This window comes from Diaporthe amygdali, assembly GCF_026229845.1.
Source record: "Diaporthe amygdali strain CAA958 chromosome Unknown NODE_22_length_803717_cov_65_427750, whole genome shotgun sequence".
NCBI classification, from domain to species: Eukaryota; Fungi; Ascomycota; class Sordariomycetes; order Diaporthales; family Diaporthaceae; genus Diaporthe; species Diaporthe amygdali.
The window spans coordinates 716,302-731,658 of record NW_026517042.1 but is presented as its reverse complement, the minus strand read 5'-3'; the positions used below and the strand labels follow the sequence as shown (position 1 = coordinate 731,658).

At 54.1% G+C, this 15,357-nt stretch overlaps 3 protein-coding genes across 3 annotated transcripts; 1 reads left to right on the top strand and 2 right to left on the bottom strand.

Annotated features, from left to right (window-relative positions):
* Positions 1 to 411: 411 nt before the first annotated feature.
* J7T55_004696 (importin alpha re-exporter) lies at positions 412 to 3,759 on the bottom strand (the record flags this gene model as incomplete). Its single annotated transcript, XM_053130413.1, has 8 exons — positions 412 to 1,039; positions 1,100 to 1,403; positions 1,457 to 1,539; positions 1,608 to 2,914; positions 2,983 to 3,138; positions 3,200 to 3,367; positions 3,436 to 3,578; positions 3,690 to 3,759. The coding sequence occupies 8 exons, from the start codon at positions 3,757 to 3,759 to the stop codon at positions 412 to 414; spliced, it is 2,859 nt and encodes a 952-aa protein (XP_052991623.1).
* Positions 3,760 to 5,433: 1,674 nt separating this feature from the next.
* J7T55_004695 (uncharacterized protein) lies at positions 5,434 to 10,398 on the top strand (the record flags this gene model as incomplete). Its single annotated transcript, XM_053130412.1, has 1 exon — positions 5,434 to 10,398. The coding sequence occupies one exon, from the start codon at positions 5,434 to 5,436 to the stop codon at positions 10,396 to 10,398; it is 4,965 nt and encodes a 1,654-aa protein (XP_052991622.1).
* Positions 10,399 to 12,897: 2,499 nt separating this feature from the next.
* J7T55_004694 (uncharacterized protein) lies at positions 12,898 to 14,713 on the bottom strand (the record flags this gene model as incomplete). Its single annotated transcript, XM_053130410.1, has 4 exons — positions 12,898 to 12,944; positions 13,010 to 13,144; positions 13,209 to 14,607; positions 14,711 to 14,713. 4 exons carry the CDS (start codon positions 14,711 to 14,713, stop codon positions 12,898 to 12,900), a joined length of 1,584 nt encoding a protein of 527 aa, XP_052991621.1.
* Between the last annotated feature and the right edge of the window lie 644 nt (positions 14,714 to 15,357).

Here is a 15,357-nt window from a genome sequence, read left to right as displayed (position 1 = left end):
TCTCTTCGCCTGCGAGCACCAACTCACCACAATGCTCACGGACACTGCTGGGGTGGTCAGAATCGATCTGGAGTCGTCAGGTCGGCGACGTGGACTAGGCCGCCGGCCATGTGTCCTGAGCACTAATAGCATGTCAGAGCTAGCATGCGTTTACGGCTTGCTCGTGAGCTGAGCTCGTCAATTCTCGCTTGATTAATGTAGTATGCTTCTATGCGTATGCCACTCAACAAAACCTCAAAGCACGTGGCCTTCGCCAGTGCTGCCCCCGGGGGAATCTACCTACGCAGCTGCTCGTCTGTCCATGATTCCACACATTTTTGGTCCCTCCAACGCCATTGAATCCTTTCTTTCTTTCTGGAACCCCGCGCGTGTTCTTCATCATGACCTCGAGCACCCTTATCCATATCTGGCCTACTGCAAATAAGGGGCAATCGCAGCCTGGGCCTCCGGCTGCATGCGCTCTTGCACGAACTTGAGGACCGTGCCTCCTTGGCGCGCGTTACCGGCCTTCAGGTACTCGCTGACCCAGGCTTGCACATTGTCAATCTGAGGGAAGTCGTCCCGTGGGCCGCGCTTGCACGTGTTTAGCGGAGTGAAGCCCACTCCAAAGCCAATGTCGTCCACATCTGCCTCCGTGATGATCTCATCTCCAAACCCGCCCGCCACCTTGGGTGGGTTCTGCAAGAGCTCCAAGAGGTGGTTGGCAGTGTTGGCCCAGCCCTTCTGGAACTGTTGTGCAAATGCTGCCGAATCGCACAGCGTCTTCGTGTATGAAATCACACCGAGCTTTCGATCGACTGGACGTGCAAGTTGCTTTGTGGTTGTCAGAATGACGTTCGGGTAAAGCTGCTTGAATATACCAGGCTGTAGTTTCTCGGACTGGTTGATGAAGTAGTCGGCGCCCATGCCGGCTTCTGTCCTAGCCGAGACCAGATGGTAGAAACGGACAAATCGTTGCTTGTGCGAGTCTGATGGATTGGCCTGCAGCTTGGTGAAAGTGAGAGTGAGGATGTCGGCGAAGTACGCATCTAGAGTTGCTCTGAACGCTTTGATTAGTAAAAGTAGACACATGCTAGATTTGCCTTTCTTGACAACTCACCCATCGAAAGTGGCCACAACCGATTCCAGGATATCGAAGGCATTGGTCTCGGTCTTCTTGCTGGAAAAAAGGCGCTGGAATATTCCCAGTATCTGCACCAGTTGCTGGGACTCTAGTACGGTCTGTTTTGCCCTGGGGATCATGGCCGACAGGAACCGGGCACATCCAGGCACGTTACCTCTCGTCTCCCACACTGTTGGCGCAAGGATAGGCCCAAGCAGTGAGCTGAACTCGGCAGGCAGTGGACTTGTTGGTGCGGCTTCAAGCAGGGCAGCGAAGACTTGGAAGACATAGGGAACAAATTCTGAAGAGTGGTTAGTCAGATTGATGGGAAGATATCCTCGTTGGGTAGCTTACCCGACACGTCCTCGTTAAGGATGTATGAGAAGGGCTCCCATAGACGTGCATGTAGCTTTGCCTCTTGACTGGGGTCGGAGAACCTGTTGTATCATGTCAGTCTGGCTGTCTTGCAAGCCTATTCTCTTTCTTTTTCTGGGCCGTCACATACCTGACCAAAGCTCCTATAGCCTCGAACAGGTAGTAGTAGAAGCGAGGGTTGCTGGGGTTGGCCTTTATGACACTGATGATGCTGATGAGGTGGTCCAAAACACCATCGATAATGGGCTGGACGCCCGTGTTGATGACGATCAGTACTCTCATGATACATTGCATGAGGTATTCATTCTCCTGCATCTTGGCTGGGGCCTTGTCCTTTTCAATAAGATTGAACAGGTGGTCAAGCAGGTCCTTTGCAACTGGTTCGATGTCGGCCCGCGAGAACAAGTGCTCGCCAGCATCATTCGAGAGATACAAAACCCGTTCCACGGCGATAGCTGCGTATGTGTAGACCACGTAGTTGTCAGACGCCAGGTTCTTGATAAGAGGCTGGAATGCAGCCAGCCACTGGTCCTTGGTCAATTGACTTCGGAAGTTGTGGAGGTACTTGATAGCGTCAACCTTGGAGATAGGTGCGACTCCATCATTCAGAAGATCAGCTGCAATATGATTCTGGAAGAATTCCACGACGTTGACATGAGAGTTGACGGTCTTGACGCCCTGTGCAGCCGTAACGGCACCCTTGGCGGCAATAGCCAGGTACAGGTAAATCGCAGTGTCCTTGGCCTTCCAGTCTGTTTCACCCTGCTTCAGGTAGTGGTCAATGTACCTGAAAACAACCTGCGTGACGAGAGGTTCAAACTTCTCCAGAAGCTGCCTCAAGAAGTCCGTCGCCGCGCGCCTTCTAGAATCTGTGTCCGATCCCTCAAGGTCTCTTCGGATGAACTCGATGGGCTCATCTTCGAACATTTCAATATCCGACTCACGGAGAGTGACGTTGGAAAGAATGACCTTCTCCACAATCTGGCCCAAGGTGTTCTCGTCGTTGAACGCTTGAGCGTGCTTCGACACTGATGCCACGGCAGTGAGGAATTGCAGAGCCCTGCTGACCACCAGATCATACCGCTTCTCCGGACCCAGGTTGGACAACAAGTTCCAAGCTGATGTTATGAACCGTTCACAGAAACCGCTAAAGTCCTCATCGTACTTGGTCGTAAATAGTGTCAGAGCCTCGCAGATATCGGCCTTGGCGTTTTCCAGCGCCGTTGCCTCGTCATCGTCGCCGTCAAATATTGGGTTCGTATACGCCAAATACTTGTCGAGAAGGGAAAGTATGGACTGCAGGTTCGATTCAATGATAGGAGCAAGATCGTGGCAGGTCAAATCGTAGAGAATCTTCACCAGCAGACCTAGCGTCTCGAACCAACCCTTCAGCTGGGTGGCATTGCTCTTGTTGGCCTCTATCTGCTGGTCGGCGATCTTTTTGGGTCGTTAGTTTCTAACCTCAAGCTCCAAATTGGTTGTATACTCACCCCTAGAAGTCGTACAAAGGCCTCTCCAAAGTGCTGGACGACATGGTTGACCTCTTCGTAAAGCTCATTGGACTGGAACAATGGCCGCCACCGCACGAAAATTGAATGTGCGACCTCCAAAACTCCGTTCGTTACTTTAAAGTCTTCGGTCGAGATTCGACTGACGAGATCCTAGAACACAAGATTCAGTCTCAGAATCCCCATCCACTTGTCGTGCCGGAGCTTCACAAACCTGAATGAGCGTGTCCCATCTCTTCCAAAAGTCGTAATCTGCTATGACGCTGATAGCTTCGCCAAGCTGTGTCTGGATGTTCGGCGGCGACAGGATCATGAGGCCAACGAGCTCCTGCTTGATGGTGGCGACCTCTTCGGCGGGAAGCTTGTGGTTTCCATCTTCGTCCTACAATTCACACGTGTGTCAGAAATGTTCATGGAGTACTTCGAACGAGTGTGGAAGCTAGACCGTACCACGTAGTTGAGGCGAACGTAGTTCTTGAAGGCGAGCGCAGCGGCGAGGCGGGTGGTGACGGCGAAGTTGGAGCCTGCAACGATCTTGAGGAGCTGGAGGGAGTATTGCGGCTTCTTCTCTTCCTGTTTGAGGAGGGACTCGGCTTATGGCATGGGAATGTCAGCTTCTCGTGGGTGGCAATGGGCGAACCCGTTGTAGCTTCGAGCCGGTGCAAATAAAAACAACAGGGCAGCGCAGGTGGAGGGGCCGTTACCTTTGCGGTGCTGTTTGTGGTCCAAAGTCGCGTCCAACACCTGAGCAATGCTGGCGATGTCTGCCGCCATGTTGAATAATAGCCTGGTGCACTAAGTTCAACAATGTGGGAAACAGCTAGCTTGGCTGTTGTTGTGATGTCCAGATTGGAAGTTTTGCAGGTGCGGTCTGGGCCCAGGAAACCTCAGAAGCTTCAGTAGAAAGTAAACGGGAGCCTGGGTCGATTCCGTTGCTAGGTGCCTGCTGGCGCTGGTCTGAGCAAAGGTGGGGGGACGAGGGGCTTTGGAGCACCCCTGACCCTGTTGCAGACAGACAGGACTCGCCAAAGCCATCTGTAACCTGTACCATGATGCTGCAGACATGAGAGGGCAATGTACTTCACAGTAATTCAGTAATTACTTCGTGCCGCCAGCTTGAAAGATACAGGCCGCACCAGCCAGCGTATCGTCACCGTCAAATCTCATTTGCGATAGATAGATTAGATAAATAGGACTTAGGACTATATACAGAATACACATAAAACTCAGCCTTGACCTTGACCTCTATGAACAGATGCTCTCCATTATGTGGCCGCTCATCCGCTTCCTGATTAAGGTTGGGATGAACATGTTGGATACCTGGGTACTCTGCCTGTATCTACGGCGATGAGCATGGTTTTCTGCCTAGATGCTTTGCACGCGTCGCTAGTAGTGCACTTTGCTCAAGGACGCAGGCACTGGGAATAATCTCTCTTGAGTATCAGGAGTATTGTATGACGAGATCCTCGGTGCTGATCTGCAATAAGACTCAAAGTATGGTATAAGGTGTTCTGGGGCGGGTACATGAGCACGTAATTGAGTATTGTCTACATCGCGACCAACCTCCCGTCGAAAACGGCGCTAGAGTGGGCCCCGTCCGACATGGCCGACCTGATGATTGACCGTCGTGATCCGTGCACGGTGCAGAACGGTGCAGCCGGCATGCCTTTTTCTCTCGTTCCCGAGACCCAGCAGGCCGCATTTCGAGACATCCACATAGCAATCAACCTCCCTCAGACATCTGTCTGTTGCCGACCGAAGACAGAAAAAAAAAGGCCAAAGAACCCTGGTCGAAAAACCTCAGACTCTGCCAACTTCGACAGAATCCAGACACAGTCGCCGGGTATCATTGACAATCCCGTTGTCAAGGCTGTGAGGAGAGGTGGTGGAAGCTAGATGGTTGCAGTCAATTTCGTCCTTGTCTATCCGATAGCTCTATCTATCTCGGCTGTCTTTTATCTCTTTTAGCTCTCCTACTCTCCATCCTTTTAGACGCGCGATCTCTATCCGGATCTGACCTTCGCTTGACCCTCGACGTGCACATCGCGTCTCCCTCGGTCTCGACTCTCCAGTGTCCACCCTGACGGACGACATACACCTTGATGGCCACTATGACGACCCTGGCTTCATAGCCCTCTCCACATCACAGCGGTAGATGCGAAGAGACTAGGGGCTTGTCTGTAAGTAGCATCGTCAGTTGTCGAGTACCTCTGCCTCGTTCCTCTTCATTTGCGTGGGGCTTCCTTGACCCGTCCCCGAGTTGGACCCCTGGCTGGTGATACCTCAACGTCGCGATGTAGTGCATGCTCCGGCGCCGACGATTGCTGCTCTCCTTAAGGTTCCCTCGGCCTGCCCAGTCCAGAATGGTTTTAACCTTCAGTCTTTGCAGTTTTGCTCATCTACGCCTGCCCCGCTGGCGCTCTATTCCATGGACTCAAAGCTGATAACATGCTTCGCCGCATAGCCTCCCTGGGCCTTGATGCCCCTGACGCTCCTCCTGGAGACTCCATGCCTCCCTCCGCCGACGACCCAGCCCCGTCGCCCGAGACCAAAAGCACAGGAGGTCTTGCCAGCGTCTTCAAGGGCCTGACCGGGGGCTCCAAGCTCGCCAAAGTCCCACCCGTGCCCTCTTCGTCGACCGATACTGTCTCCGCCCAGCTGTCCTCCGAACGAGTCGACACGGCCTCGCTAGCTGCCAGCGGCCTGCCTCCCCACCACTTTGAAGCGTTAGAGAAGCTCAAGAACGGATCGCTTAGCGAGCGCATCGCCGCCGCCGAGTCCCTGCGATTTTCCATTGCCGACTACCCCTTGGCGCCGGTGCTACAAATATGGGACGCTGGCAAGGATCTGATAGAGACTTCCAAACCCAGCAATGCGAGGGTTGCGGGGTGGGAGTTACTCACGGAATGCGTCCGAAACCCCTCGTCCACCGATCTTGAGCGAAAAGAATTCTTCCAGACTCTGTCTTTCCACGCTAGCCCCGACGACTTCTACCTACAGCTGGCTGCCCTGGTCGATCTAACCAACCACGGCCGGAATCTGTCCGGGTTCGATTACGACGTTATCCCTCTATTGACGACATGGCTGCAAGATTCGTACAATGCTGTCAGGATTGCGCGGAGGCAGCAGGCAGTGCGAGAGAGAAAGGGCTCCAAGGGAAAGGCGGTCGCACCACCAGTCGCTGCTTTAGGCGAGGACAAGAGCTTCTCCATGCTGTTCGCGTTCATTCTGGAGGTCCTCAAATTCAACTTCAGGGTTGCCGACGACGAAACTTTGGGACGTCTGATCGATAAGCTCCTGGAAATCTGCATGAAGACGAGCACGGAGGATGATTTGACGGCATGTATTGAGGTGATCGATGCCATCATTACATACGCTTCAGTTCCGAAGCGGAGCCTGAGTCGTTGCGTTGAGGTGCTGAGCTCGATATTCTGCCTCGTCGACAAGCTATCTAAGACTTCGTGGCACACATTGTCCAACTTGCTGAAATCACACAATGGTCAGGCTGCCGTCCGGATCTTGCTCACAATTCTCAGAGACTATCCTCGCAATGGCCAGGAAACGACGGAGACAAGCAGGGCTGTCAGGGGCTCTCTGACTGTTCTTCAGAAGTTGGTTTGGAAATCCTCAGAGAAAGGTTACCCGACAATTCCTCTTGCTCTACTTGTCGACGGATGCAACAATGTCGTCGAGAAATCGCCTTCCACACGAATAGCCGGCTCCGTGCTCAAGCTAATTAACACCCTGTTTGACGACGGAGAACAGCACCTGAATCCGCTTCTCGCGGATGAAGACTGGACATCGGTGTTGGCGGTTGCTGAAAAATGTGTCGGACGACTGAATTTCAACCTCACCCCGAGCAGTTCCAGAACGAGTCTGAAATCAAACCTAACAGCACAAGACCTGAAGAAGGGGAGTTCCATACTGGAGGAGCTTGAGACTCTTCTTCAGAGATTGGAAGGCTTAGCTAGACAGCGAGGTTCCGATTTTGTACAGAGACATGAGTGCATTGCTTTCATGGCGGGAATCCCTCACGTCCTCCCGGACTCTACAGCTGGACTCGTTTTGGACCACTTCAGAGAGTTCCGTTGCTGCTACCCTTCTGATTTGGAGTGGGAGAAGAACCTAGACTTGGTTCTTGAGTCGTTCTATCTCAAACGAGATCGCTCCACGCCCATCCGCATCGCAGCTCTCCAGGGTATCACTGAGGTCTACGATATGCTGGAATTGGTTGAAGACGAACTTGACGAAGATGTCGTGCCCAACATCGTCAGGAACATTCTCTCGGGTATCTCTGATGAGACGGACACTCTCGTCCTTCAAGAAACTGTCTCTTTCATGATGTCTGTCGCCTTAGCGGCCGACACCAACCTGTTTGAATACATCATGGAGACCCTCAAGGGGGTCGTCACCAGCGACCGTCTGCATTCCCCGTTGACGGTCGTGGACGAAAAACCCATCACAACAGACCAGCCTGGGACTGGTGTCCATCAAAGCCCTGCCAATGTCGTTACAAGAGGCTACGTGCTGCTTTTTATGAAGACGATGAATACGGATAGCCGGAAGGCAACAAAAACATTCCAGCTTCTCGTCTACATAGCCAAATTTGGTCAATCTGCTGACGCCCGGATCACGGCAATGAAGATGCTGTTTCGATTGAGGGCAGACTGGGCCAATCGAATCTACCTAACCTGCTTCACCGAATCCGAGGGCCTGGCTGGTGTGCTCCACAGGACGGAGGCTTCTTTGGCGAGAAAAATTGCGGAGGATGCAGCCTCGTCACACAGAACGAGAAGCGATCATGGAAGCTTGTCTCGGTCGTCACGAGGAGTCTCATTTGGTTCTACGGCGCAAGATAGGATGGTTCCGAGCCGTTCGGCTAGCGGTGCAAAACCTAGTGGCCAGAGGCATCAACAACTGTGGTCTCTGCCAGACTCTGCTGTTCTACCAGAGTCACCTTCCCCAATAGCCAGTCCGGTTCTGTTCTCATATTTAGAGACGCCGACACAGGCTAGCGATGAAGGTGAGGCTGCGAACCAGGAACCTGGCGTGCTCGACGTTACCTCATGGCTTGAGGCAATCCTGCATAATCTGACTCACGGAAGCGACTGGGAGGTCTACAGCTTTAACCTAGTTCACCTGCCCTCTCAGTTGAGCAACCACGCATTCTTCAGAGGCGCCATCCCACAAATAAGGGAGGCGCGTAGAGTGCTGTGCGAGCAGAGCAAACACAACCTATTCCAGGACCCACCTCCGATGACTGGACTACGCCGACCAGAGGTCAACATTTGTATCTTCCAAATATTGACGACGATTATGAGTTACCATCAGCACTTCCAGAAAAGCGACGAAGATGATCTTGTCAGAACTTTCTTGCAGGGCATTGGGCACTCTACAGCAAAGACTTGCATACATGCGCTGACAATTTGCTGCCACGAGCTTCCTCTTGCTACTACCAAGGCACTGGTGACGATCCTGCAAAAAATGTCAACGGTTATCACGCAGGCCAATGTCGCCATGCATATTTTGGAATTCCTGGCCGTCCTCGCGCGCATGCCAGCACTGTACAGCAATTTCATCGAAGACGAGTTTCGCGTCGTTTTTGGCATGTGCTTCAGGTATTTGGACACTGTGCGCGACAAGAAGCGATATGTGCGAACGAGTACCGCGAGTGAGAACGTGCCTGCTACCATCAACACGACTCACGAGTACGACATCCTGGGGCAACCAACTAATAGTGAGGAGCTGCCTCAGTATGTGCACGCGCTCGCGTACCATGTTATTGTCTTCTGGTTCCTGGCCCTGCGTTTGACTGATCGAGCAAAGCATGTGGGATGGATCGCCAAGAGGCTGTTTCAAGGTCCAGACGGCAATCCGGTTTCGGACGAGCAGGCACTCATTACCATGGACTTCATACAGAGAGTTGCGTACGCTGACGCGGACGAGTCTGCCGAAAACCCTCGGTTTTCAGACAGGAAAGCATCAGAGTACACCGAGAGACGGTGGATCGTCGCCAACAGTCTTGTTTCCATCAAACAGTCGAAGGCGACCCCGTGGGCACAAGTCACTAAGAGACAGCCATCAGGCACATCTTATTTCACTGTCCGCGAGAACTTCAAACCACCGCCGCCCCACCAAGTCGGCATGTTTGGAGACAGCAGAGACACTGGGTCACTGACCACGAATAGTTCTCTCCCCAGCCACCTGCTTGTCCACTTGCTCTCCTCTACGCCTCAAAGTCACGAACCTTCTCTACGCCCGCTACCTCTCCCAGACGAGGAGGCTGTTGGTCGAAGCGTCAGAACTTTCGACCGAATTTCCACTGTGGATGGCCATAAGGTTGGCGTGATCTACATAGGAGAGAACCAAACCAAGGAAACCGAGATCCTAGCCAACGTATCCGGTAGTGCAGACTATATGGAGTTTTTGAACGGGATTGGATCCCTCACCAAGTTGAAGGGTGCTGATTTTAACACTCAAGGCCTGGACCGGGAATATGACACAGACGGGCAGTATACCTTTTGCTGGCGTGACAGGGTGACGGAGATCGTCTTTCATGTCACGACACAAATGCCCACAAACCTGGACCATGATTCTCAGTGCATCGGCAAGAAGAGACACATCGGCAATGACTTTGTGAATATTATCTTTAATGACTCCGGGCTGCCCTTCAAGTTCGACACATTCCCATCCGAGTTCAACTACGTCAACATTGTCATCACGCCAGAGTCAAGGGCGTCATTCGTTGCGACACGCGAGCACAGTGCCCAGCAGGAAGAGGAAGGAGAAAATGTCGATGCTCCCAGCAAGCGCGGCTATACGCCTTTCTTCAAGGTCCAAGTCATGAGCAAGGAAGGTTTCCCAGAGATATCGCCTTGTGCTGCCACCAAGATGGTCAGCCTCAAAGCACTGCCGGATCTCGTTCGCTTGCTTGCTCTCAACGCGTCCGTGTTCTCCCTCGTCTGGGCCAACCGCGAACAGGGCGAGTATCCATCCGCCTGGCGCAGCCGTTTGAGGGAGATCAGTCGCCTGCGCGAGCGCTATGGTCCGAAATCCGCCTCTGCATTGGCATCGCCATTGACGACTACGAGCCCCCATGCCTCGTCTAATCCGCCGACGCCAATGTCGCTCAGCAGTGCGCTTGCCTCTGCACAGCAGCAGCAACCGTTGGGACAGGCAAATGTCGACAGCCGGCCCTCAAGTGGTGTCGCTCGGGACAGCATCTCTGGGCTGAGCATGCGTGACCTTCGCCGCGCTAGTGTCGCGACGTTCCTGACGACCACCAGCGAGCAGAATTCGCAGTCTCATCGCAGCTCGGTGATGAGTAATTCCACAGCAGACACGGAGATCATGATACAGGCCTTCAATTTGGATTCCTTGGTCGAAAGCCTGGACTTTTCTAAGTGGGCTTGAGTGCCATCTCGGCGCCACCCGTTTCGCAGGAATTTTAGTGAGCAAGTAAGAAAGCTTCACGTTGCACAGTCACGGTAGGGAAGGAAAAGAGGTGCGTCTGGATGAACGTGACAATGAAGATGAATCTTGATGAGCATGATGAGGGCACGTTATGGGCGTGATGGACAGCCATGCAGAAATTGGAGGGCAGGAGTCTAAGGAATTGCGAGGAATCTGTTTTTGATCACTATACCACAAAAGTTACTGCTTTTCTCTTCTTTTCTCAAGTAAAACTTCCTCATGGCTACTGTGCCACATTTACGTTTCTTGTGTATGATCTTAGCAGAGTGGTGGAGTGTGTACGATCCAGCCAGCTCAGAGTCGCAGCGGCGCCAGCAGTCGTATCATTACGGGGCACGCGTCAGACGGCCAATGTCAATACCTCGCTCTGAACTGCCCTTCCTCGCGTACTCGTCCGCGTGACTGAGACGTGTACATGTGTATCCATATGTCCCACCGCGCGTGTTGGATGCAGACGATCGATCCTACGGCGTTGCGGAACCCACCCACCGCTCATCCTGCGCACATGACTGACAGCCCGAGAAAAACCCACCACCTAATTAATTCCCCATGGTTACACATGACTTGATGCTTGAGGGAACGGTGTTACACAAACCTATCTCGCAGCTCGCAGGGGGGCAAGAAGAGGATGACATGTTACAAAGGGCGGGTGAGTACTTCCGCAACAAACCCGCACATGTGCAAATGATGAAGTCGACCACTGCCAGCACGTGCATTGCTGACCGGCTCGACATTCTTTTTTTCTTCTCCCCTTCGCGTGCCCCAGGAGGAGTCAGTCAGTAAACTCGCACTCCGCCAGAGACATGCTGCCCGCCTGCATACCGCCATTCCTTCGCCTCGCGGATGGATCCTGCCTGCTGGCCCTCGCAGCCAGCCAGCGGCGAGCTTGCCCAGCATTTCCCCCCCTTGATCCCTGCGTGGAGTCGTTGATATTGCGTCCCCATCGGTCAGTCAGCTAGCCAGCGAAGCACGCGCGCCAGCCCGTGTAGCCACCGGGCAGCATGATCCAACTCATGCTGGGCGGGAGAAGATAGAGGAAAATCGACGACGTGCCTTGGCACTGTGTAGTGTGTATGTGTTTGTATGTGTGACGTAGCACAGTGATGACGGGCTGTGTTTGGAATCATTCCTTTTCTCACACGCGCGAGCTTTGGCTGTCCGCTATGTCATCACTCGTGCGACCTCCCTCCCGCTGCTCACTCACTCGACAGGAGCGCCGACCGCCGGCCAGGCAGGGGCTTGTCCATCCCGCATCGCCGTCTGTTCGGACCCTGTTTGGCGTCGGGCGTGAGCGGTGGTCCATTGGGAAACCCCGCTAACGCGCCTGGACGGGACTTACGGCTTGACGTGATGGGGAGGTCGCTGCTTTGGCGAATGGGAGGGGGGAAGGGTATCTTCAGAAGTGGTGGCCAGAGATGGATCGAGGAACTACTGCGCGTAGGTATGTAGGAGTGTATATGTGTGTGTGTCTATGCATGCAGGACCTCTCACTGGACCACCAAGAGGGAGGGAGGGAAAAAGCCGCCAGCCTCGTCAGATCTGCGACGCACGCCGAACAAAGGCGCCGTGCATGTGCGCGCGCCCCGACACTCGTCCTCCACGCGGGTCTCTTCTCAGGGGCAGAATGGCGGGGAAGAACCGCCTCGGGCCAAGCAAGGTCTCTATGCAAATCGTATTGACTAGCTACCAGCAGGATGGGACACAGGCAGCTCTGGCGTCCGGCCCCGACGCACGACGGCTCCTTCGAGACGGCGAGGCCGTGCCGTGATTGGGCGCTCTGGGGGGCCAGGGCATCTGCAGGCGAAAGCCCGAGCCGGCACGCGAGTGGGACGGACAGTGTGAGAGCAGAGAAAAGAGATAATCTTGTCGGAGGAGCATTGTGGTTTGACAATGGATGGGGGAAAGACCAACACCTGCAGTTGGGAATCCTTTCTATGGGTCCCGTGCCTTCTTCCCGCCTCTACCGGTGACGGCTCTTGTGAGCCCCGGAGCCTCGGATTACCGTCGCACACAGTTTCCACGATGGCTTGGAAGGGTGTCACTTGTGTAACTCCTCTTGTGGTCAGGCTGCAATTTTGTGCGAGTTGAACGCGGCGTGGAGATTGTTCCGTTGATTATGGTCGTCGTCCTCATCTAGGCAGAAGAATAAGACAGTGGTCTGCAACGAAGCCTAGGCACCGATTTAAGGTTACAACACGATGTCTGGCGCAGGGTGATGCTGCAGTGACTCGCCTTCGCTCTAGCGCTCTTGGTGAATGCATTCATTCTCAGGCTATCGTCAGATATCCTGGTAGACACAGCGTTCTCGCTGTATTCCTTCGCTTACACGATGCACATCTCTGTCTGTCTGTCATACTTGGCTGAGTTGAGGGTATTATTTCTGATGCTGCCTAATCCCCACTGAGGTCGCATATTAGCGAGGGCAGACATGAATGCAAGTTATGCATCTCTCCAGATGTCCCTGTATCTGGCCCATTTCTGGAAGCCTGAAGAAGTGTCAGCCAGCGCGCAATGAATGAGAATAGCCAGGTGAGGCTCATCAGTCGCGTACCTATGGACTGAAATCCAGCATCGCCCCCTTTCGCCGCATCAATATACATCCTTCCCATGCCCCGCTGACGCAAGCCTTGGACGCATGCGTCAAGGAGCCTGACCATGACCGCGTCTCTGCTCGACCCGTCGTTATCTAGAGAGGATGAAAGTCAGCTATTCGCGGCGGTGGCACAGGCTGTCGACGTCTCAAAACATACCTGTAATGCAAATGCACGTAACACCCCCCGTATCCTCTGAAATCAGACCAGCCCAGGGTATATCGTCCGCAGACGGGTTCTCAGAGCGCGCGACGTACGTAATGGCTGTCGCGACGATAGCATCTCCCCGCAGGCCTATCACGATGTCGCTCATGGACATCGAATCAGCCAGCTTTGCGTACTGGTCGTACCAGGCCATGTTACCGTTCCGCTCTGAATCCTGCTCGACGATCTCCAGAACCATGTCAAAGTCCATATCTCCGCAGGGCCGGAAAGTGACCCCAATGGGCGGGAATCCACCGGTCGGCCACTCGTTGAAGGCAAGCACCCAGTCTGCAACTTCTTGTCCCGTGCCGGGTGCAGTGCGGTCCATGTTCCAGCCACGTCGTCTGAACCACTCTTCCGAGGGGTGATTAACGGGCAGGCCATACAGAAGTCGAGGAAAGGTGCTGCCTAACTGCAGCCGACTGACACCCCGTGTCTTTGAGAATGCCTTTAGGCCCTCATTGTGCAATAACCGACCGATACCCCGGCCCCTGTGCTCTGCCTCGACGATGATTGCCGCGATCGACCCCACGAGGACTTCTCCCTTGCTGTCCAAGTAGGTAATGTAAGTGGCGCAGAATCCCAGGACGGGACCGGTCTCCGAGCTGCGGGCGACCAAGTGCTTTGCGTAGCCATCTCGTTGCAAAAGGCTCATGAGACGGTGCCGGGTGAGACCGAATTGTGCTGGCATGCTTTGGCACCAAAGCTCATAGACCGCCTGCAGGTCGGTCGCCACATTGAATCCTTTGACAACCCACCTCTGCGTGAAATCTTTGGGCTGCACACTCGGCGTTTCCGTCGGCGGTGCGGTCTGCCTTGACTGGCCATGATAGAGAATGTCGGCCCCAATGTCCAAGTCATGTCGTGAGTAGCCAGGGAGCTGCACAATCGTTGGGAATAAGGCCGTTGCATCTTCAAGTTCCTGGACATCGCAACAGGCCACGACGACGTGTGGGCGATGCTCCCCTGCCGCCTGTGCGATGCTAGACAGTGCCACCTGTGAAGGCTGTCCTTGGCTAGGTGGCCCCGAAATAACAAACACCACAATCTTTGCCCTCTTGATGAAGGCAACATGGGTGCTGGTGATGCCGGCCACAGCTGTGTACGGAACGTGCCGAATCCAAGGGTGGTACCTGGCCAGCCCTCGCCCGAGGGGCTCGAAAGGGTCCTGTGTTGAGCCCTCTTCGACAGGGCGGACGACCGGTGTCAGCAGGAGAACAATGTCTCCATGCTCAAGTATATTTGAAAAGGGAATGTGGGACGGAGCATCCTGTATGAGCATCGCTCCAGGCTTTTTGAAATGATCCGTGCCTGGTAGCGTGTCTGCGACATAACCTGTGATCATCTCCAAGACCTGCAGTCATTGTTCTGCGGGCTGCAGCGGGTACTTGGATTATATATGCTAGCGGGCGTGTTAGTCGGCAGTGCGAGTCGAGCAGTCAGGGTTGTGAACTGACCATGAGCTCAGGATGAGAGATCGGTGGCTTGGTTACCACGACGTCAGCTCGATACTTCTAGCAGTTGCATCGTACTGTCAGGAATCGAAATTAATGCACGCACTCTCTCACGTAAAAGTTCCGAGTGAGACTTGTCGCCGCAGATCCGCCGACAGGGGATTTCTAGGAATGTTCAGGGTTCAAATTTCGCGGTACGCTCAGGAGATCACCGTCGGTGCAGCCGCGGGTTCGCTGTGTTTGTGGGGCTGTCTTTTGTGAGGCAGAAAGGCAAAGGCTGGCAGGCAGATAGTTGGCATCGACGACTCGGAACAGTACGAAGTGTGTTGCACTGCTCTGCCGCCCGTCACGCCACCGATGCTGCTGACGGGGTGTATAGAATCTGCTGTTGTGCGTTGTGCGGTTGAATGTGCGGTAACAGACGCCGAGGGAAGCCTGTTAACGCACCCGGGCCAACAGGTTCGGTGGCTGCGTCAGTACTGCAACCCTGGGAAAAACCGCAGGTGTCAAGATCCTGTTTGGGACAGTATTGTGCAACTAGTCGCTCCGCCCTGCTGATTTCTTGACCCTACAAATTGTTGAGCATGCCGCTGCACGCGAATGGTCCAAAGTGGCCTGTAAAGTGCGGTGACGGCTGGTGGTGCAGTTTC